The sequence below is a fragment of the Maniola jurtina genome, chromosome 4 (assembly GCF_905333055.1).
Source record: "Maniola jurtina chromosome 4, ilManJurt1.1, whole genome shotgun sequence".
Classification (NCBI taxonomy): Eukaryota; Metazoa; Arthropoda; class Insecta; order Lepidoptera; family Nymphalidae; genus Maniola; species Maniola jurtina.
Window position 1 is genome coordinate 68,008 of NC_060032.1, and position 21,747 is coordinate 89,754.

At 44.2% G+C, this 21,747-nt stretch overlaps 1 protein-coding gene across 7 annotated transcripts in view; it reads left to right on the forward strand.

Annotated features, from left to right (window-relative positions):
• Positions 1-17,736, forward strand: part of LOC123864901 (transcription factor BCFI-like) — a 46,278-nt gene extending 28,542 nt beyond the window's left edge. For 2 of the 7 annotated variants that reach the window (XM_045905645.1, XM_045905638.1), the window contains exons 3-8: positions 3,537-3,870; positions 5,362-5,425; positions 10,963-11,168; positions 12,150-12,317; positions 13,373-13,439; positions 13,964-17,736. In XM_045905645.1, coding sequence (XP_045761601.1) covers positions 3,537-3,870; positions 5,362-5,425; positions 10,963-11,168; positions 12,150-12,317; positions 13,373-13,439; positions 13,964-14,235 — 1,111 coding nt within the window. In that variant the 3' untranslated portion in view covers positions 14,236-17,736. Of the gene's footprint in view, positions 1-3,536; positions 3,871-5,361; positions 5,426-10,962; positions 11,169-11,299; positions 11,452-12,149; positions 12,318-13,372; positions 13,440-13,963 lie in introns of all 7 variants that reach the window. The other 5 variants (XM_045905639.1, XM_045905642.1, XM_045905640.1 and 2 more) reach the window with 5 other exon arrangements.
• Positions 17,737-21,747: the final 4,011 nt, after the last annotated feature.

Sequence of the window (21,747 nt, forward strand, 5' to 3'; positions counted from 1 at the left end):
TTTTGTATACATCGAATGGGAAGTTAGTCGTTTGGATTTATTGTTGACTTGATATTAAAACTGAGAGTTCGGCAGTTCAAGGGTAGGTTTTAATGATTTGACGGAGGGCAGGATAGCCCATGATTTGGATTTGACTTAGGGCAAGGAAGCCCGCGACTGACATGACAAGATTGATTAGAAACACGAGGACGTGTTAAATTCAGGACGGCCGAACTGTAAGGTTATTTTTAAAAATTGATTTGAGTTGTCAAAAATAATATAAAATTATTAATTTATCTCATGCAGGTAGATTGATAAAATCGATATTTGGCTCATTCGATGTCATACAATCTGTTGCTAGGAGGCCAACAAGATTGAACTTGCATAAATACGGGTGTTTCGAAGGTTGTAGTTTAGTCTCCTTCCGAGATTCGGAGCGATATCGCATATTTTCGGTATTTGGGTTGTGAACTGTATAATTAGATGTTGTGATAGCAATCACGCTCTAATTAAATTATTTATTTTGGCATTAGTTTGTTTAGATTAAGACTCTCGGATTACCTTTACACATTGAACTTGTGTTTTTTGTGTTGGTAAATGAGAGGACATTCCAGTAATTCCATAAAAATAATTAAATAATACCTGCTTTTCTGAGTGACGCCAATAACTATAATCCGTCAAAACAGGCAAATCTGTTTGGTACAATTTGCCACGTAGACGCTATACACTGTGTTTGATAAATCATCGTGCCATATTATATTCTTTCATCGTGTCTGCTACTTGACAAACGTTCAAACAGTCCTTCGAGTTCACAGAAATTTTCATTTCCGCGCTCAGCTGTTAGCAGGATTGTTACAGCAAAGAGATCTAAACAGACCTATCTTCTTAGGTGATGTAATATGTGTTGATCTCTATCAAATAAGTTCATTATTCTTATCGTCCTAAGTTTATTGTCATGATCATTCACTAGTTAGTTAAGTTAGGGCGTAGTATGTAGTTTCGTGTGCACCGTTGTCGTGCAAGTGTGGCGGCGTGGTGGTGCGCGGCGGCGGATTGAGGGCATTGTAGTATGTTATTATATCCGGGTTCAAGTTGCGTCGTAAACCAGCGCGTATTGTTCCCGCTGCTGAGGCGTGCTGAGGCCGGCGCACACGCGACGGTGACGTGTGTTGTATTCTGTATTACAACTTACAAGGAATTGTGGTTACAGTAATTGATGTCAAGAAAATTTGAAAATGGTGGTGTCGGAGTGTCTGTTGAAACGAGCGTTGAGTGTGTTGTGGAAAGATTTTGGAAGATCTCTGTGATGTTGCGTGGTGATGTCTCGTGCGTGTGTTACAGTAGCAAGGTGGTAATGCACATTGCGTGCTGCACTTTGTATCATACAATTAATGTCTGTGTTAAGCTTATTGTATATTTGTACATCACGGTCTTGTATATCGTGGACGTCCGCAAAGTAATGTCTGTTTGTATGTAACGTACGAGTTGAGACGCGGCAATGCAGTCGCACGCAGACTGATCCGTCAATCAACCTACACGCAGACACAGCCCTCACATTGTCTATTTGTGAACTGGAAGGCTTGCGCTGCAGCTTGTGCCGCCGCATCTTTAAATGTATCGTCCTAGTTCCCTATTCATATACACATCAAGTCAGTGTGCCTCTCTGCCAAGTGGCGTCCCGTGTGTTCGCTGCCGAGACTGGACGTGGAAGTGTAACGCTGTGTACGTGAGCCCTTAGTGGCGATCGCTAAACAAACAATCGTTGCGCGATTAGCTCGGTAAGGCATTGTTGTACTCCACTCACACACACATGCGCGCACGAGTGCTGTACCTACACGTACGCACGTGATACCTACTCAAGACACCATGCAGGAAGTAAGTGTTATTGATATAATTTGCTTAGATGTCACTAAAACAAATGTGTGTAGGTACTGGCGAGATTTAGTTCCCGGTGCCTTGTCTCACATTACCAACATTTCAATGACCAGTCCCTTTTCTGTAAATTAGTTGAGTCATTAGCTCATTGTCGTTACAGACGCGAGAACAAATAAACAATACAAAACATGCCTAAGTATGTGTTTATACATCATATTACACGAATCATTAGGCAAGTACCTATTATAAATAATTTTCACAATGTTATTCATAACCTAGATACCTAAGTACATAGTCTACTTACTTATTTTGACAATTTAATTTCTAACTATTAAGTACCTATTCTTTTTGCTCTTTTGGATTTTCAATTTTCCGTTTTAGAGATCTCAATTCTCAATACGTTTGTGGTCCCAACAAACGGGGTCTAGTCTCCGATGTCCATTATCTCAGTAGCACGGAAGTTGTGATTATCTCCTACGATCTGAACGTTACACTTTATGGTGGGTATTCACGCTGCAGCAGGCCATTTTAGGCGACAGTGGAAGTGAGATGATGGCGATCTGTCAAACTGAACACTGAAGCTGTCAAACTGCAGCAGCTGTGGTGTAGCTAGGTACGTACGTTGCATGCCGCTGGGCTCGCTAATGTATGCAAGCGGACCGAGGGCGTCGCGACGGCGACGAGGGGGGTGCGAGGGGGAGGTGGCGGGGGGCGCCGCAGATAAGACCGCTGCTTCCGAACCGTTCCGAGCCGTTAGCTGCGCGCCCCACATGCGCGGGCGCCGCGTGTGTTTGCCGATACTTGCACAGCCATCACATCACAGAGCTGCCGCTGAAGCTATCCAATTCGTGTAATATACACATACAAAATAAATGGAAACCGCTGATCCACTCGAGGCCGGGATCTTCAGTAATCACGAAGGAAGAGACTCAATCACATCCTCATAGCCTACTGGGGCACAGAATATTTATACCTAGTAGTAACTTCCCTGGGGAGTGGGGAGCCCTACAACGATGTCTGGTTTTACAACAATTTGACGATCGTTATTAGTTTTAATAAGTATGATGATGATAATATTATGAAAAATTATTTACAGCTCAAAAATGATAAGCTATGTCAGGAATTCTACCGCGGCTTAGACCTTCGATTATTATTATTAGAGATTTTATTATTGCTAATTAAGTCAAAGGGTCAGGTTATAGATAGATAGGTACAATACAATATACAGCATATCCACTGAGGTAGGTATGTTTGTAGGTTTTGGAGTGAATATGTCACAAGTTGTGTCACAAGGTTTCGTCCATATTCGGGATACAAAACTTTGTCCTCGCCTGGTTAGATACGAATGTGTCAGAGCGCTATGACAGCTGACGGCACCGAGCGCGGCCGCGGCCGGTAGCGGCGCGTTCTGCGGGGCGGCAGCGGCCGCGGTGCCATACTCTCCATGCCGCTCGGCACCCGGCACCCGGGCCGCCGCTTAGTTCACTACACAGTACTTATACAATAACTTAATAGTAGTTTGGCCGTGGGCTGTTCGATATATCGTTTGGTGAATTGACCCACTTCATTTACACACGCTTTGTTAGCGCCGCTACGATTGTCTCGATTAGCAACCGTTTTGTCAGTTAAGTATTTGTGTTGGTCGATGCGATATTGTATGCTAACGCGGCGGTCGTGTGCAGGAGCGGCGGCGGCGCGGCGGTGTACGCGCGCTGCGCCTACCCGGCGGCGCCCTCGCCGTACTTCGGCAACGGCGTGGAGCTCGCGCAGACGCAGATCTGGGCCTGCTCGTCCAGCGCGGGCGGCTCGCCTAGCTACGCGCCGGCGGGCGGCGGCGGGAGCGGCGGCGGCGGCGGCGCGCTCGGCGAGGAGTTCGAGGGCAGCGAGGCGGGCGAGGCGGCGGGCGGCGGCGCGCTGCCGGCCTTCAGCGCGCGCTTCGGCGGCCCCTTCGCCGGCGGCGCCGCGCGCCCCGCGCTCTACGCGCCCGCGCTCGCGGCCAACACCTACACGCAGTCCGTGAGTACATCCTCATTCCTCACACAGTTCAATGTAACTACCCTCCGTTCTCGAGGAACTCGGCGTCAAGTAGCATCTGTCCCCTTCTGTATCTGCGGGTTTGCATTTTCACTTTCTGTCGTCACATATATTATTATGTAGACGCGACGATGTTTCTATTGAACGACTAGTACTTCAAAGAAGAGTAATAAGGCAGAAAAAAGGCAGAGCACGTGCAAGACCGTCCCCTCACAGGAGTAGGTACAAAAGAAGGCAGCCATCAGAGAGGAATGCAGACGCATAGTAGCGTGCTACAGCACTGCAGTGAGAACCATGACCGCTCTGTCAAGAGCATAGCGACAAAAAAGAAGAAAGTGTCCACTATTCCACGGTAGTATCTCCTACCCATGGCAAACCCATGGTGAGCTTTCAAGTTAGAGTAGATAGGATACCTACCTACCAACCCGCCTAGCAACCGTGATATCGAAAACGGTCATACAAATAGGTAGATCATTTATTCACTCCCTCTGTTCGGAAGTCGGTTAAAGAACCACAATAGCATGTACTCGCAATATCCGCGATAAGGGACTGGTGCTGCCCGCTGGCGCCTGACGAGTGACGCCTCCTTGCTACTGAATCTGACGACTTTACCTACTGACGATTAATTATGTATTTTAATTTGTTGTAAATTGTACAATATGCCTGTTCCAAATTGGAAGGTACTAGCTAGTTTTAGTGACGCATATAATAAAAAATAATTAAAATAATATAGATAGGTGGCTATACATATATACTGTGTATATTTAAACGGATTAAACACTCAAGTTAAACAACCACTAATAAAAATTTAAATACCTGGTTACGTAGACCTGTTTCTGAAAACAGGCAAGTTTTGGCGCGTCAATTAAATATGTAACTTTAATTACCCCATAATTACTGCTCGATAAACTGCTGTACGACTTGACTTTCAAATTAAGTTTAAGTATTAGCTTATTATTCATACATTTTTTTTTAATTGAGCAAAAATGTATTCTTAGGGATTTTACAAGTTGTACCTATTGTATTCGAATAAGGATCACAGGTTTTAAAGGGTTTCAAAGGCATTAAGATAATGGACTGATAAGGTACCTACCTAAAGTCCGGGAGTGAAGCATTGAAGTATATATTGCGTCGCTATGCGTTAGTCACAGTTTTGCGAAGTTATTCAAGGCTTGAGAATGTAGATCAAAGAAGATTACCCGCTTGGCTCAGTTATGACTTGAAGTACAGGTGCATATCCACGTCGCACTTGAATCAACTTACTTACAATTACTTTCCATTACAAAAAGCTTCTTATAGCAAGCATAGGTACTTACAGACATACCTACTACAAGTTTCACAAAAAGGAACAACGTTGTCCGTGCATTACACTGCCATAGTTAGACTTAATTATTGCCAATAGGTATATCCATTGTGTAAACTTAAATTTGTAGATAGCTGTTAATTAAATATATATGTATTATCTCTTTTCAGGAAGTATGGAGCATAGAAGGAGGGAGAAGGACAAACCTGCCCGCCTCCGCCAGCCTCTCTGCGTGTAAGACAATAGCTCTGTTATTTCAAACCTATTTTATTCAACATAATTACTATATCTAGGCCTTAATTTCCCTTAAGTTGATAGCTTTTCATATAAGAATGGTCCAATTCGACATTAAAAGTTGGGAGTTACAAATAAGATAAGATTTGAATGTCAAAGAGAAAATTAGGACCCAATTTAAAATCTTAAATAAGCTTAAAATCAATTATTCTATCATTTTAGCCATAGTTTAGCTATAAGATGCAAATGCATAAATGAATCTTTAATTAAGTACAATTAATTATTTTTGCTCCTACTGTCGAGCTAATTATACCGTGGTGGGGACACAACCTCTGAGCATACCATAACTTGCATTACAGTTCATCTGTGCTACACACTCGCACAAACCTCTACTCGCAAAATCACAATCTACTCGCTATTGGCAGTTCAACTCAAAAAACTGTTGTTAGTGACAATGACAATGAGAACGTACAATGATGCGCACGCGTCACGCCTGCGACCGTGCCTGCGACGCCACGTCTGCACTTCACGCTGCAAACATGCACACACTATGAGTCACACGATCTTTTGTGTGTGATTTAAAGTGCACAAATATGGACGTTCCTATGCTTTACATAGGTACCTACTTACTTATCTGATCGCTTAAAACTTACCCGCTTATAGCCTCGTGCAAAATTACCCGAACATCCTGTGGAAGTGAACAAGAAACACGCGAACAGGTCACACGTACAAAAGAACTTTACAAAACTAACCTTCGACAGAATGAGATCAGTGCAGAGTATCAGGAGTAGTATAATATCACACTATCACACTATAATATTATAAAGGAGAAAGTTTGTATGTGTGTGTGTGTGTATGTTTGTTACTCTTTCACGCAAAAACTAATGGACGGATTGGGCTGAAATTTAGAATGGAGATAGATTATACCCTGTATTAGCACATAGGCTACTTTTTATCCCGGAAAATCAAAAAGTTCCCACGGGAATTCTGAAAACACCTACATCCACGCGAAGGAAGTCGCGGGTATCAGCTAATGTATAATAAATTAAGTAAACCCTACAATTATTGTAGGGTTAATAAACACTATTGTTACCAATAAATACTTAGTTATTTGTTATGCAAGGTTGGAAAGTTATTATTTTGGCGCGAGAGCAGCGAGAGTTTGTATTGAATTCCGAAACAGCGAAGGATCCTAATTTTGAATCCTGAGTGAAGCGAGGAATTCAAATGCATCTCACTACAGCGAGGAAAACGCCAGATGCTTGCAAGTTCTTTCCTTTTAGTAGTCTTTTTAGTGTTGCTTTTTCGTTTCATCGAGTTTCAAGTCACAAATAAACTTAAAAAAACTGAAACGAGATCCTCGCTATTTAAAAACTGATAAGCATCTAGGATGCATGCTGATAACGACAGTGTGTGTGTGTGTGTGTGCGTGTGTGAGTGGTCGTGTAGAGCATGTGTGCGAGCAGAGACAGTTCTCGCGGGGGTCACGCGATAGCCTCTGGTAGTTACTCTGCCGCTGTCAAAGCTATTATGTATTATTATAATTATGAATACCCTTACGAGCTCGTAATTCGGGAGCGATAAGCGAGCCGACGGATGGTGCCGCGAGCCACTTGAACCGTCGTCCGTCCTCGACAGTCGACAGTCGACACCGAACGACGAGTTTTATTCCACTTTTGTTGCCTGTTTGATGATTAATAGCTTTTCTTTGAAAGGTTTCTCCCTCGGTTAAGTGTTACAGTCAATAAAATTGGGGATTTTTGTACAATTCCAGCGTGAAGCTCTAAAGTCATTATTTAGTTAACTATATATTTTTATCTTTTCCATTGTTTTGTCCTTTCCAGTCTCCTTATATATAAACACAGTAAGTATGTTTAAATTTGGTTTTAATCTAATCATGAAGCGGTAATAGCTTATAGCTAAAACGTCGACCTCTCGTATATACCTACCTCATATGTATATTATGTTAGACTATTTGTAGACAAAGATGTGAATAATATCTTCGTCATTTTCGCTGGTTGAGTTTAAAAAACTTTTCATCATATTGTACCTAATCAATGATTCTCTTTGCAAATATGGCAGTGCACCCTATGGCTATAGGTACATCGATGACCCTAACGCAATAGTCGTAGTGAAGTGGTTAGTGAGACAACGGCCGATGTCCGGCTGTTTGCGCAGGTCCCTACAAAAAACGATGTCCTCCTCCAAATAAACTCGTTCCCTTTTAAGCGCATTAAAATCGCATTCCTTATACGGCGTGGATAAGGCACGTGCCGCGCAAACAGCGCCGCGTCCGGCGCGTCCGCCCCGCGCGCCCCCGCGCTCACCCCCGCGCACACCCCCGCGCGCCCCACATCCCGAGTGACACAAAAAATACAATGTTGTCAAACACTAGCCTCGCGTTTGTCTCGTCGCTGCTTTTTTCTTCCTCCCCAAAAGAAATCTTACAATTTACTGCTGTGATGTATGATTGTCGTGTCAAAGTCGTAAATCAGTACCGATCGTGTCATCTCCTACTTGGTGGGGAAAAAACGAATTTCAATTTGTTGAATTTAATCACGTTCAAATGAACACTTTTATTGTTTCAATCTTCTAGACTAGAATCTCGAATGAAGCGTCTACTTGATTTCCTGCACTATTGAGTATTGACATGTGCTGAGGTCCACAGTTTACCTATTTACCTACATTGAAGTGGACTACTCGTAAGTAACACCCCAGTATTGTGAATCGAGCCAACTTTGTTCAGGTGGAAGGTTTTCTAAAAATCGCATGCAACTTTTTGGTTTTTCGAGATGAAATAGCACGTAAGGCTTCTGTAGAATGCAAGCTATTACTAAATTTTGTCAAAATTGGTTAAACGGATGGACTATGACAAGTTAGCAAACAGTCAAATAGACAGGCACTCTTTCGCGTTTAAAATATTAAGTATGGAGATATGAATTGTTGTCCATTTCGCATACATTCGCTATTGGAATACATACCGGAAGTCAATATTTGACGGCGCATCGTGTGCAAAGTTTTGAGACTTTTGGAAGCTTTTTATTTGGAAACTATTAATGAATACAACAATATTTGTGATTTTAATTAGCTATAGTCCAGTAGGGTTATGTACTTACTACTACAATATAATATAATCATAATTGCTTGATATAATCACTGCGAAAGTGAGTCTGTCTGTCTTTCTGCTAGCTTTTCATAGCCCATCGTTGAACCAATTTTGATGAAGTTTAGTACTGAGATAGCTTGCATTCCATGGAGGCCATAATTGCTACTTTTTTGTTTCGGAAAGTTCCATGCAACTTTTATAAACTCTGGCCACGTGAAGCAAGTTGCGGGCATTCTCTATTTGGTACAGACAGCTCGCATCCTGGAGATGGATGATATATGTAATAGATTTAAAACTTTCTCTACGGCGTTGCCAGAATATTACAAATAGTGAGGCACCTCACGGCTCGCTGGCGACCGGGGCGCGTCAGCGGCGTGGCGCGCGCTTATCTCGCGCAGTGCGAGCCTGCGCCTGCGCCGCTAGGACACAGTTAACGCCATTAGCCATTAGGACGAGCTTGCCTCGTGACGTCATCTCTAGGTACTCGCATGCGCCCATTGTCGATGGCAATCGAATGTGACCATTGTTCGCAATGACTTCAAATCTGTGCTTCACCATTTACTAAGTAGGTACGTTTTGATTATTAACACTTTACGATTACGATTTATGAAACTACTAGTAAATACCCGTGACTTCATTCGGTGGATTTAGGTTTTTAATAGTTCCGTTAATCCGTTGGAACTCTTTATTTTGTAGTCTGTTCCCGTAGGAACTCTTAATTTTGCACCACGTTCCCGTGGGAACTCTTAATTTTATTGGATCAAAAATAGCATTATTAACAGTTTCATCCAGGTGCAAACACTACGACTGATAATCGTAAGATTTCAATGTCATGGAGTCAGGGTCACTCTGTCATCGATCGTCGCAGCAGAAGGCGGCGTGTCAGCACTTTAGTTGCCGACGTCGGGTTTCCAGTTCATTGCACTGCGCGGTGCACCTGACCTGCCTGCTATGTAAACAATTGCAATATTACTTACCTGAATTACGTGAGGCAGCTATTAACTTGAACAAAATATAGCCATGTGACATTACAGTTGGATCTTTATAATAGATGAGATGATGTCCGCGGTTCCGCCCGCGTCAATTTAGGTTTTTAAAAACCCGTGGGAACTGATCAGTTTTGCGGGATAAAAAGTAGTCTATGTCCTTCCTCGGGATGCAAGTTATCTCGTCAAAATCGGTTGAACGGATGAGCCTTGAAAAGCTAGCAGACAGACAGACACACTTTCGCATTTAGGTATAATATTAGTATGGTTAATGTAATTCATAGCTAACCTTACCTCAAAATCTCCGTTAATCTCCAGTACTCGTCTCGGGCCTCCAAATCTTAAATTAAAAAATCCTTCTATGGTTACCCAAACCAAATTATTTTCAATAGTTAAGGGGTTTTTGGGTTTTTCATTAATCTATGGCCGGCGCACCGTTCTGGCCCCGAACCCCAAATCCTGGTTGCCCGTATTTGGTTCGCGTGAATGTTTGTTATTTTGCTATGATTTTCCAGAACATGAGCTACATATTTCGGAGAATAACAAACGTGTACAGATAGGGTTTTATCGATAGATAGCGATTATGCAATGGATGTAGGTCCGTCATTACATGTGGACACTGCGGCGCACATGGCCCCGGCGCGGCCGCTGCGGTAACGCGACACCGGCGCACGCGCACGCCGCGCCGCTTCGCACGCCCCGCGACGACGGACACGATGCCATCACATACATCACGAAACATTACACTTTACGACTACATTATTTAGCTAATGAGATCGAATTACACTGGTATTAAATTGTTGAATGACTCTTGCTAAATACCTACATTGAAAGGAAATTATGAGATGGACAAGCAACACTTTCATTTGTCCAACGCAAGTGGTCAATGTCGATGGAGATGCCAAACCAAGAACCGTCAAAACAATCATAATAATATCCATCAATCCAATGTTTAGATTCAATCGGTTTGAAGTTTTGCTAACCCGAAGTAGATATATCTTATTAGCTTCGATATTCAGCGTACTACCTTATTGTTTTATAACGGTGCGCCGCGCAGCGAGTGTGGGGCATGAGAGTATGGCGCATTCCCGTATGTTCTGCAGCCGTTCGCGGCAGTGACCCCGGACACAATGCGCCGCGAGGCACGAACTCGCGCGCGGCACGCGCGGCCTCGCGGCTTGCGGCTGTCGCGGCGCGGCCATTGCCAAGGCCGCGCCGACGTCCAGCGCCGGACAAAGAGCGCTAACGGTTCCTTGTTAGCCGCGAAGGAGGAAGTACATTTGTAAACAACAAATTATGGTATGCTCAGGTTTCGTTCGGAGCCCTAATTCTCTCCGACGTTGAAATCGTAACACCTACGTACGCATGATGTACGAGGAGTTACGATTGGAACGTCGCAATACGTAGGGCTGGTCGCTCGGTGCGAGTACGTGTGTCTGTGGCAGTCGAGGCGGAGCTGTTCACGGAGGGGCGCGAGTGCGTGAACTGCGGCGCCATCCACACGCCGCTGTGGCGGCGCGACGGCACCGGCCACTACCTGTGCAACGCGTGCGGCCTCTACAACAAAATGAACGGCATGAACCGGCCGCTGAAGCAGCCGCGGCGGCTGGTACGTCAGCGCCACGCCGCGCACGCGCCGCCCGCGCCCGACGTACGCACCGCTCGCTCTACCCCCGCCCCGCCCCTCGCCCACGCCCCCGCCCCCGCCCCGCCCCACCGCCCCCCGCCCGCGAGACATCCGCGCCCGAGCGACCCTCGCTGACAGTCGGTTGTGTGTTGCAGTGGCCGCGGAGGGGGCCCCGCCGGGCGCGGATTTCTACAAGGGCTTCCTGTTTAACGGCGTCGCCGCGCACGCACTGTCCGCGCCCGCCCCCGCGCTCGGCGCCCACGCCGCGCACCACGCGAGCCCCGACTACGCCAAGCAGAAGAAAGGGGTATGTCGCCCCGGCCCCGACCGGCAGCCCGCAGGGTCGGCTTTCGGTACACATCCACACGCACTGTGCTCAAGCATCTGTGGGGGAATCTGTGCGACGCTTGGAGCGTGTACAAATTTTTGTCGATTTTTTGTAAATAAGTACGAGGTGTCATTGGAGTCCTTCCAAATGCTTGCAGTAGAGTTGACGTGGACCGGGCTCATGTGTGGTAACCTGAAAGCTCGCCCTCGGGCGCCGCACGGTGCTCCCCGTCCGCTGCGACGTGACCCGCCGTTCCCTCCGCCCTCGCTCCTGTCCATTCCTCCCATCATTAACTATGTAGTACCACTGACGCACATCGCTTCTGCTGAATGACCTCACACTAACCCTTCACCCGCTCCACCTCACATTTCATTGTTTCAGTGTTTGTGTTGAGAGACGTTGTATCTACTGATATACCAACTTGTTCCAACTTCAGCAACTTACTCGTGTCTACAGCCCGGTCGGCGGTTGTATTCGTTCAGATCTTGGAACATTTCATCTACCGGTGTGATGGCATATCTGTAGATGTCTCTTATTCAGTTCCAAGTTACCATTAAAAATTCCCCGTCAAGTAAACCTTCAAGTAGGAGGTGTCTGTCTCGATCATATTCATGTCACCGCTTGTCCGCTTGGCGCTCGCCTGCAGCGCGGCCGCGTGTAACGTGTGGTGTGTGCAGCAGATGGGCGCCAAGCGGCCGGGCGTGCTGTGCAGCAACTGCCAGACGGGCACGACGTCGCTGTGGCGCCGCAACGCGCAGGGCGAGAACGTGTGCAACGCGTGCGGCCTGTACTACAAGCTGCACGGCATCAACCGCCCGCTCGCCATGAAGAAGGACGCCATACAGGTGAGGTTCCACACTGTTCGACTGTCGACGTCACTGTCGCACAGCGAGATAAAGTCCTGTCAGCCCGACGCCACGCAGTCTGGTCTGTTCGACCCCTAGAGTGTTCTTCTATCGCGTGAAGCCAGAAACTTTAGAAGGAAGTTGTGAATGAAACGAGCCTAGGAGCCGAGTGGAGCGAGCTGTAGAATGAACGATGAAAAACTTTTTTACTGATTGGACCATCCCCGACTTGCACCGACGCAACGGTCGCGGTGCACTGAACTTGCTGCGTAACGAAACGAGAAAATGGATGATTGGTCCAAATCGCAAGTTTCACCTGAGCTTTGTTAAAGTTTGGAGCATCAGCGCAGTCGCCGGTCTGTCGGTATTCTACAGAATATATTTTGAGAGGTCGCTTGAGAACTTTTTGATCTGAATTGTTGCCTCACTTTTCTATTATCGTGCTGCAACGGTTTTGCTAAGGTCTGCACTTTGCAGCTGTACGTAGTCAAAATACCAAGATGCGCCCCACTAGGAACATAATATTTGTAGATGCTTTTGACGATTTAAAAGAACTTGTAAAAGTCTAATTGAATAAAAATATTTTGAATTTTGAATATTGTTGATTTAGATATGTAGGTAAATCACGGTATTGGGGCGCGTCATTTCAAAATTGACAAGCTCTGCTGCTATACCAACGAGTGATCAGGTTCTTGGTTTAACTCGGACCGTTAGGATGTGGAGTCTCCTTATAGCTTCAGTTTCCTATTGTAGGCTGCATCATCACTCACCAGTAGCTAAGCACATAATCTGATGGCGTCTAAACGACTCGTTGTCGATTCCACGACTACTATGTGAGGTGATGATGATGAATGGATTTAATTGATTCTACATCGATCGATAGTTCAAAGTTGTACATCCTGTGTATCCAGTGATGTTTTTCAATATTAAAAACAGAATCTTGGAATTATCAACTTTTACAAAGCTTTTACAATTGATAAAATAGGCTTTGATCGATAATAATATTACTTTGACATTTTATTAGATACTCAATGGTAACCATTTCTGCATTTCAGACAAGAAAGCGAAAACCTAAGAACGCATCGAATTTGAAGAATAAAGTGAACAATATCAAAATGGAATGTAAGTACTTACTGTCCCTACTTGATGCTAGAAAACGGTGAAATTATTTTACTGAAAGCGAAGGAAGATATTGTTTGAAAGCCAAGAATATTGTGGCGACTGTCTCGCACGGTTAACTTGTCAGTTGCACATCTGAATCCATTAAACAGGTAATGCAATTGGTAGTGCAGTTAGAACGCTAGCATAAACGATGAGAGCTGATAGTACTGATGATTATTATTATTAAAAAGAAAAGAAATGCGAAAAAATCATTTAAAAAAAACCTGTATTCAAAATACAAAGTTCACAATATATTGCAAATAACACATCTGACTGACGCTAGAGGTCAACGAGCGTTGCATGGATAAATGCCGCGGAGTGAATGCCGCGTCGTAGTCGGGGCATTGACCCCGAGTTTCAGCATATATTGCGGCTTGTTATTGGTATTGGGTTGTGTGTAAGTAGTAGGTATTATACACCGCTAAGTTTTTGCTAAAGTTACAATTACACCCTGTAGGTATATAAGTGACGTTTCTCATCCACAGTGGAGTCCGTGAAGGCGAACACGACGGTGGTGCGCTCGCCGCTCACGTTCGGCTACTACGTGCAGCAGTCGCAGCAGCAGCAGCAGCAGCAGCAGCAGCAGCAGCAACAGCAGCAGCAGCAGCAGCAGCAGCTGTCGGTGAAGCTGGAGGAGCCGCCGCCGGCGCACGCGCACCAGCTGTCGCACAGCCAGCCCTACTACGCGGAGGAGTACCGGCGCGCGGAGCCCGCCGAGCGCCTGGAGCGGCCCACCGTCGTGTCGCTGGGCAGTTGAGCGCGCTCCCGCGCCCCGCCCCCGCCCGCACGGGACACCCACGAGAATCTCACTTGTGTAAGCCTAGGTAACGCTCGCGGCGCTCGGCCGCGAGCGGCCGCATAGTCGCTAGTTGACCAAATACGCCCGCGCGGCGCTACCCCAGGGTAGCCGCACTTTAGGATATATTTTTTACAATAGTTTGACAGATTTTATGAGTACAAGCATTTATAAATAAATATTTACGAGTAGTTGGAGGCCGGTCGCGGGCATCGACGCGCCGCCCCGCAGCAGCGCGCGGCCGGCGAGCTGCCGGCGTGCTGTCTCAAACAAATGTATGAAACAAAAAAACATACGTAGATACGATGGCGTCCATTCTGTTGTCTTTCTTTCAACTAAATTAAGAGTATATGCATCTTTTTAACTTCTTAATATTGCTAAAAAACAGATGGAAAATAAATTTTAAGTTAAAGACTAAGTCACTGCTGCTCTACAAAAAAATTAGAGGCTCACGACTGGCGCCTAAATGCACGAGGTTTAACAGTTCTAAATTTAATCAGCCTGTCTTTTTCCTATTACATTGGTAAGAAAAAGATGCGAATACTCTGAAATTAAGTTGCCGTCAATATCAGTACCAATAACCGCTAAAGTAGTAGACAATGCTGATATACCAGGTCGCCAGTCGCGCAGACGCGCGTGCTTCTGTTACCAAATAATTTTATACTTAGGTATGTTAAATACTATAAGACTGTGCCCTGGCATTCCACGTGTCGCCTTCCTATATAGATACACCTAGATATACATATATAACGTTAGTGCCTACATCGTAGTTCATAAATTATTACTATCCGCGGAAGTTGTTCCGTGGAAACATACAATTTTGTGTGTTTTGTTATGTTTTGTCGACTCCATGACTTCGAATACATTCCACGAATTTAGTTAAATGTAAGACTATATTAGAACATTAAATATATGAACTATTTTATTTCACCCTTTCACAATAAAATAATGATTGTAATGAATCGATGCGTAGAAACACGCCTTCGACTGTAGAGCGAGGACGTCAGAGCTCGCTCCGCCTCGAGTTCCCGCGTCGCTCCAGACGGGTAGACTGGCCTGTACGCAGAGCTCGCGCGTCGCTTCCGAGCTGTCTCTGGTTTCCAAGCGCATACAGCTCTGCTCATACAGGGGCAGTTCGGAGCCGTAGCGACCGATCGTTTCAAACTTTGAGCGCTTAGTCCGTCTTTCATTTTCACACAAAAGACCACTCGAGCAAAATGACGACTGCCCGAATAGTTAGGTAATAACGATGGTTCGCGCAGTTGACCGCGACTGCTCGAGCAGTCCGCGTCCGCGTACAGCTGCCCGCCTGCAGCCGCTCGAAGCCTGCTTCAGTCGGACACCACTACTTGATAATGAGCTAGCACTGAGCCCTAACGGCTGTTACTTTCGAATCATAACACTTGATAATAATTCTAGTAAGACTGCAGTCTAAGCACGATCAATACGCGACAATACTGTTCGCTTATCGAAAAATTATTGCAAAAAAACGCTAGAAAGATGTGCCGCAATGATTGTGCTTGGGCTGCAGGTATCACATTTTACGTTATAAGAGAAAACGAGCCGAATCTCTCGATTCGGCTCGTTTTCTGCCTCCTTTTTGGGAGTCGGCTAAAAATATGTTTGTACAAAGTTGCCATCTGTTGCATGTCATCAGAAGCGATTTTGCATCTGCAGATGGCATAAGTCAATCCACCAGATGATGTTGCACAAGTATGGAACCTGCGCCTCAGCGCTCGTTATATCCATAAACTAAGTATGTCTATCGCTTGCAAAGAACTACCTTGTGTCGATATTTGAGACAATTAGTATATCTATGTTAACAAACTATGTAAACGCTCTCATTTACAATAATGGATTTAATGATTGATGATTTTTTTTAAGTTAAATTGTCTGTTTGTTAAAATATGTCTACCATATAGATCAATGAAATAACATAAACACAAGTACATAGTCGTATCGCCGACCAGCAGATGGGTGCACATTAAAACTTTTCAGCAAAGATACGGGCTCATTTTTTGTAACAAATCTAACAGAAACAATATTTTGTTTAAGCTTTTAATTTTTTTTATTAATTACACATTCAACTAACCTAGCATCACCACTAAGTAATGTTTTTCACGAGGACCTATACAAAGAAGTGATAACAACCGGTTTTGTTGATTAAAATCCAAGCAGAGGTGATGCTAGGCGTAGATCCGGCGCGGTGAAACGACTAGAGTTGCTGGTGTTTATAGACACTAGAGAGTTTCTGCGTGAGAGGGCGGTCACAAGAGCTTGCATAATATTATTAAAATTAAATAAAGATTACATGAAGTACAACAATCTACCGATATGCCGACTGTCTGTCACATTCGCTCGCCATGTAGGTGAGACAACAAACGAGGAGATTTTACATCTTACCAATGTTGGCGTCGAAACACTTCAGAGTAAAAGGGAGCTATTGTAAAGCTCAAGTTCATCCACACATACAAACGGAAACCTCGCGAAATGAAATTCGGTGGCACTGAGTTATTATTAGGTCCATTTTACTCTGAATATATTTTGTTTTTGGACGCTGGAATTCTGTTAGCGTTGCGTGTTGGTGAGATTTAAAATCTCTTAAGCATAGGGACCTAAAGACAGTTAATTGTGAATGAAGAAGTAAAATTGCGGTCGGTGTAATGATAAAGTTCTAGGCCTGAATAGTTTTAGTTTAAGACCTGTTCGGGGTTCTTAGTCATCTTTATGATTTCGTATTCATATTTTCAATGTGTACCACCGACGTCCAACGCCCTGAGGGTATTGGAGTTGGATGTCGGTACTGCAGAGGCTACGACGCGCGACGCAAAGATCTGATTCATTAGATACCTCTCTATGTTTAAGCCGAATTATGGAATAAGCTCAGTTTTACAATGTTATCAAAATTTAAATTATTCACTAATAATGTAGTCGGACGTGGATAGCGAATACAAATAAATATGATATTATATAAAGTTAATTATAATAAAATGATAGTTAAATGTCTACAAATGAATTATAAAGTGAATATTTTGTAAAGACCGCGTGGTTTCGCGGCGCAGCCTTAGCACGATCAGTGCGAAGACACTTGTTCGCGGCTTTTCAACTAACGGCCTGCGAACACGAGAGACTATTGTCCGTAGAGGACAAAAATTTAGCACTAAGTTACTGCCTCACATAACGCACACAATAAACTAACAGTACGGCGCAACACTGTGGTAAAATATGAAGACTTTTGTCCTCCGCGGACAATTATAGTCCATCGTCTACGTAGGCTAAAAGCGTTAGGTGATAATCGAGCCACGGGAGCGCGTCATCGCAGTGGTTATGTTATGCTTGGACGGATGATAGTCATTGTTGTTGGCGAGGCTGCGCGCGCTCGCGGCCGCAACTGTTATATTTTATGTAAATATAATATAAGAAAGAAGTACACTTTAATAAATGAGCATATTATTATGATTATTGGTGTGTTGTTTGATTTAACGATGTCATTATGTCACTGTAGCCTATATACCTCCCTGTGTCGTCCCTCGAGGCTCAGAGCAGTAATGTCGTTGGCTATGTATGGAGGTGTGTGTGTGGAAGGATAGCGATTATCGCAGTGATCGCTGCTAAGCCACTCTGATCAACTTAAACCGGACAAGTATTACAAAGCTATACTTACCTACTGCTCAGATCTATACAATTACTAATGAAGGATTGTATGAAATCATAAAACCTAAATGTTAGCATTACGTCCAAGTCATCAATCTATCGCCAGCGGACTGCTGACTCGAATAAGTAGCTACGGGTCTGCTCTCAGAATAAGAAAGGTTTGGCAACAGTGTAGCACGCTGGCCGAGTGCGGATTGGCAGCTTTTACACATCTTTGAGAACATTACGGAAAACTCTCGAATGTGCAAGTTTTATCACAATGTTGTAAGAATTTTTATCCTTCATTCAATTCGGCAAGCCAGGTATTTACCTACCTTACAGTGCCTATCTGGCCTTATCTCTCACGGACTTTAATATTAGGAAATAATACAACTTTATTGGGCACGTCATAAACTATGCTCTATATGAGGTTTATATTTATTTACAACAATATAAATTACTCGGATTGCTGAAGATTATACAAAGGAAACTTTAAATTAATCTATGTAGGTACCTACCTGCTTTGTGTCTTGTTGTAGGCTAGTATAGGTACCTACCTAAATGTTTGTACCTATCATGAACGTCCTGGTATTGAATTTAAAGTTCTATGTTATTTTGGATTGGTTTAGAAGATGATGATGGTATGGTATGATTTTGATCAAATTGGCTACCTTCCACTTCCATTGAACAATTTTTGATTGTTAATTGTTGGATTTGTAAGATAATAATGTAATGATGATAAATGATAATAATTAATTAAGTAGGTAGGTACTTATATACTTACGTTAACTTAAAATTAAAGCTACAAGGGTACCAACCGCGCCCAGGTCTGAGCCTAAACATTAAAATATATATAACTAGAGGATGCCCGCGACTTCGTCCGCGTGGATTTAGGTTTTTAAAGATCCCGTGGGAGCTATTTGATTTTCCGAGATAAAATGCTTATGTCAATTACAGGGACGCAAGCTATCTCGGTACCAAATTTCATACAAATCGGTTAACCTTATCGACCCATTTCCGCCCCACTACTGAGTACGGGTCTCCTCTCAGAATGAGAAGGGTTTTAGGCCATAGTCCACCACGCTGGCCCAATGTGGATTGGCGGACTTCACACACTTTTGAGAACATGGAGAACTCTCAGGCATGCAGGTTTCTTCACGATGATGTTTTCCTTCACCGTTAAAGCAAGTGATATTTTAATTGCTTTAATCGGTTAAGCGGCAGGGTATTTAGGAATCCCGTGAAAACTCTTTGATTTTCCGGGATAAGACGTAGCCTATGTCCGTCTCCGGGATATAAGCTAACCCTGTACCAAATTTCGACAGAATCGGTTAAACTGTTGGGCCGTGAAAAGGTAGCAGACAGACAGACACACTTTCGCTTTTATAATATTAGTATGGAATTCACGTTAAGTGCTCCCAATACAAGGCTGCACCCCTAGCTTACAATCTAGCTCACCTTAGCTCTGGTATGAAAAGTAACACTTAAAAAAAAATTCAAAAGAAAAATAAAACCGACTTCAAAACCACAAACAACTTTTGTTTAGCTACACGTGTAATTTACCTACGAGTATGAAGTCGAGCGAGCATATTAAAACAAAATTAGAAATCGAAGAGTGAAGCTCGCCCGACTTCATACCTAGGTACATTACACGTGTAGCTAAACAAAAAGTTATTTTTTATTTTTTAGTGTGTGGTTTTTGAAGTCGGTTTTATTTTTCTTTCGAATTTTTTTTATTTTACAACTTTTAGTGGCCCCACTGTACTATAAAATGCTATGCCCAGTTAAAACCCTTCTGTTTACTAAGCTATTACACTGATCGCGAGCAATTTGCTCTTATATCAATTGAGGAGTTCTGTTCTCCATCTCCGAAGATATTCATCAGATCTTCACCAAATTTATATGGGACCACCTACCCTATCAAACAAAAAAATTATTTCCAAATCGGTCCAGGGGTCTTCGAGTAATCGGGGAACATACATAAAAAATAAAAAAAAATAAAAAAAGATTCCGATGAATTGAGAACCTCCTCCTTTTTTGGAAGTCGGTTAAAAATGGACTGTGAGTTTCGTTTCAATCCAATCCAATCCATCAGCCTCTGTGCGTCCACTGTTACTAAATGTAGGCCTTTTCAAGAGCGCGCCACCAAACACGGTGAACTAGCGAACTGCCAGAGAGACACACTTTCGTATTTATGATAATAACGTGAGATGCTAGAAATTAATTTGAATCTCATTTCAAATGGAATAACTAAATGTGAAGCAGGTAGACGCGTGACGCAGACACCTTGCCGGCGGCATAAGTAGGGAATATCAATATCGCATAGTAAGTACATTCATCATGATTATTACTTGTGCAACTTATTAATTGTCTTTGTTGTCTGCATTATGAATCATGCCGGAATTGGGTAGATTGTAGAGCGATGTGCGAAGGCTCGGCTCAACTAACGCAGAGAGACTACAGGCAGAGCTGCGGCCATTGACTAGTTATACGCTGCTTAGGTAACTAAATTAGGTATATGTTGGAGAATTTCTTCAAATGCCTAGATTTACGCAAAAATGCTGGATATTATTCAACTTACGGTTTATAAACATACAGATTCGTAGAAGGTTCGGCGTAGAAGCGTAGCCGCATTGGCAATTCATTTACACATCTACACATTAGAAAAACTCTGTTGTACCTACTTGGTAACTAAGTAGTAAACCGTGTAGGTGCTTAGTTACCAAGTACAACAGAGTTTTTTATATATATTTATATTTTATATGATTGAGAAAATGTGAAAACCATAGTTTCCATAATGTTTTCAATTTTCCTGAAACAAAGTTGATATATACAGGTAGGTAAGTAGGTAGGTATGTATAGCAGCACTCAACGCTTCAGTGTTGGGAAACGTCGAGTGGATACCTGCAAGTAGTCACGCGGCTGTGCTACGTGATGCTCGGGACGGCGGGGCGGGCGCGAGGGGGGGGGGGGGGGAGTGCTGAAACAATATGGTGGCTTATCGCGCCCCCGCCCCGCACCCCGCACTTTATTAGCTTTTCACGGAAAATATTCCACGAAAAATACAACTGATAACATCGTGATGAGGTCGATCGGCGCCCATCGATAATCCGCGACACGGTGCTATCAGATCGCGAGCACCTCCCGCGCTGCACCGCACCGCACCGCACGCCGCGCCGCGCCGCACCGCACCGCCGCACCGCATCCTGCACTGCACTGCACATCCTCCCGACTGCCCGCTCGCACCACTAGCCGAGCTTATACTTAACGCTGGCCAGAAATACGTTTACTTCCCCACGATAGTGTATCTCGGCGCGGAGTGTCGCCGGTAATGAGTGGCGACAGATACGCGCTCTCGTAATCAAATCTGTGGCTCTATCTGATAATTACCGCGTATCGGGGTGCTATCGCCATATCTCCGCACCCGCAGATACGCCGCCTGCGAGCTGCTCGCACCGAGCGAGGGCGAGGGCGGCGCGGGGGACGCTATGCCACGGCATAAACAAATATTAGCTCGAGCCTCGTCTGTTTGCTGCGCTTATCGCGTCACTCGCGAACGCACCCAGCCCTCCATCGGCCTACATATATGAGGCTTAAGCAGAGTCCACACCGCAGACGCACCGGGACGTGCCAGCGACGCGACCGAGCCGCGATCCTTCAACATAATCACTTCATTTTTGATAGTGATCGAAATCTTATCAAATTACCTACCTGCCTATAACAATCTGGGGTATCTTTAAAACCAGAGAAAATTGGTATCTCCTAGGTAAACGCATCCAATCAAACATCACTTTCCGTCATGTGTGACTGTGATCTTTAATGGATAAAAAAGTTTCGAAG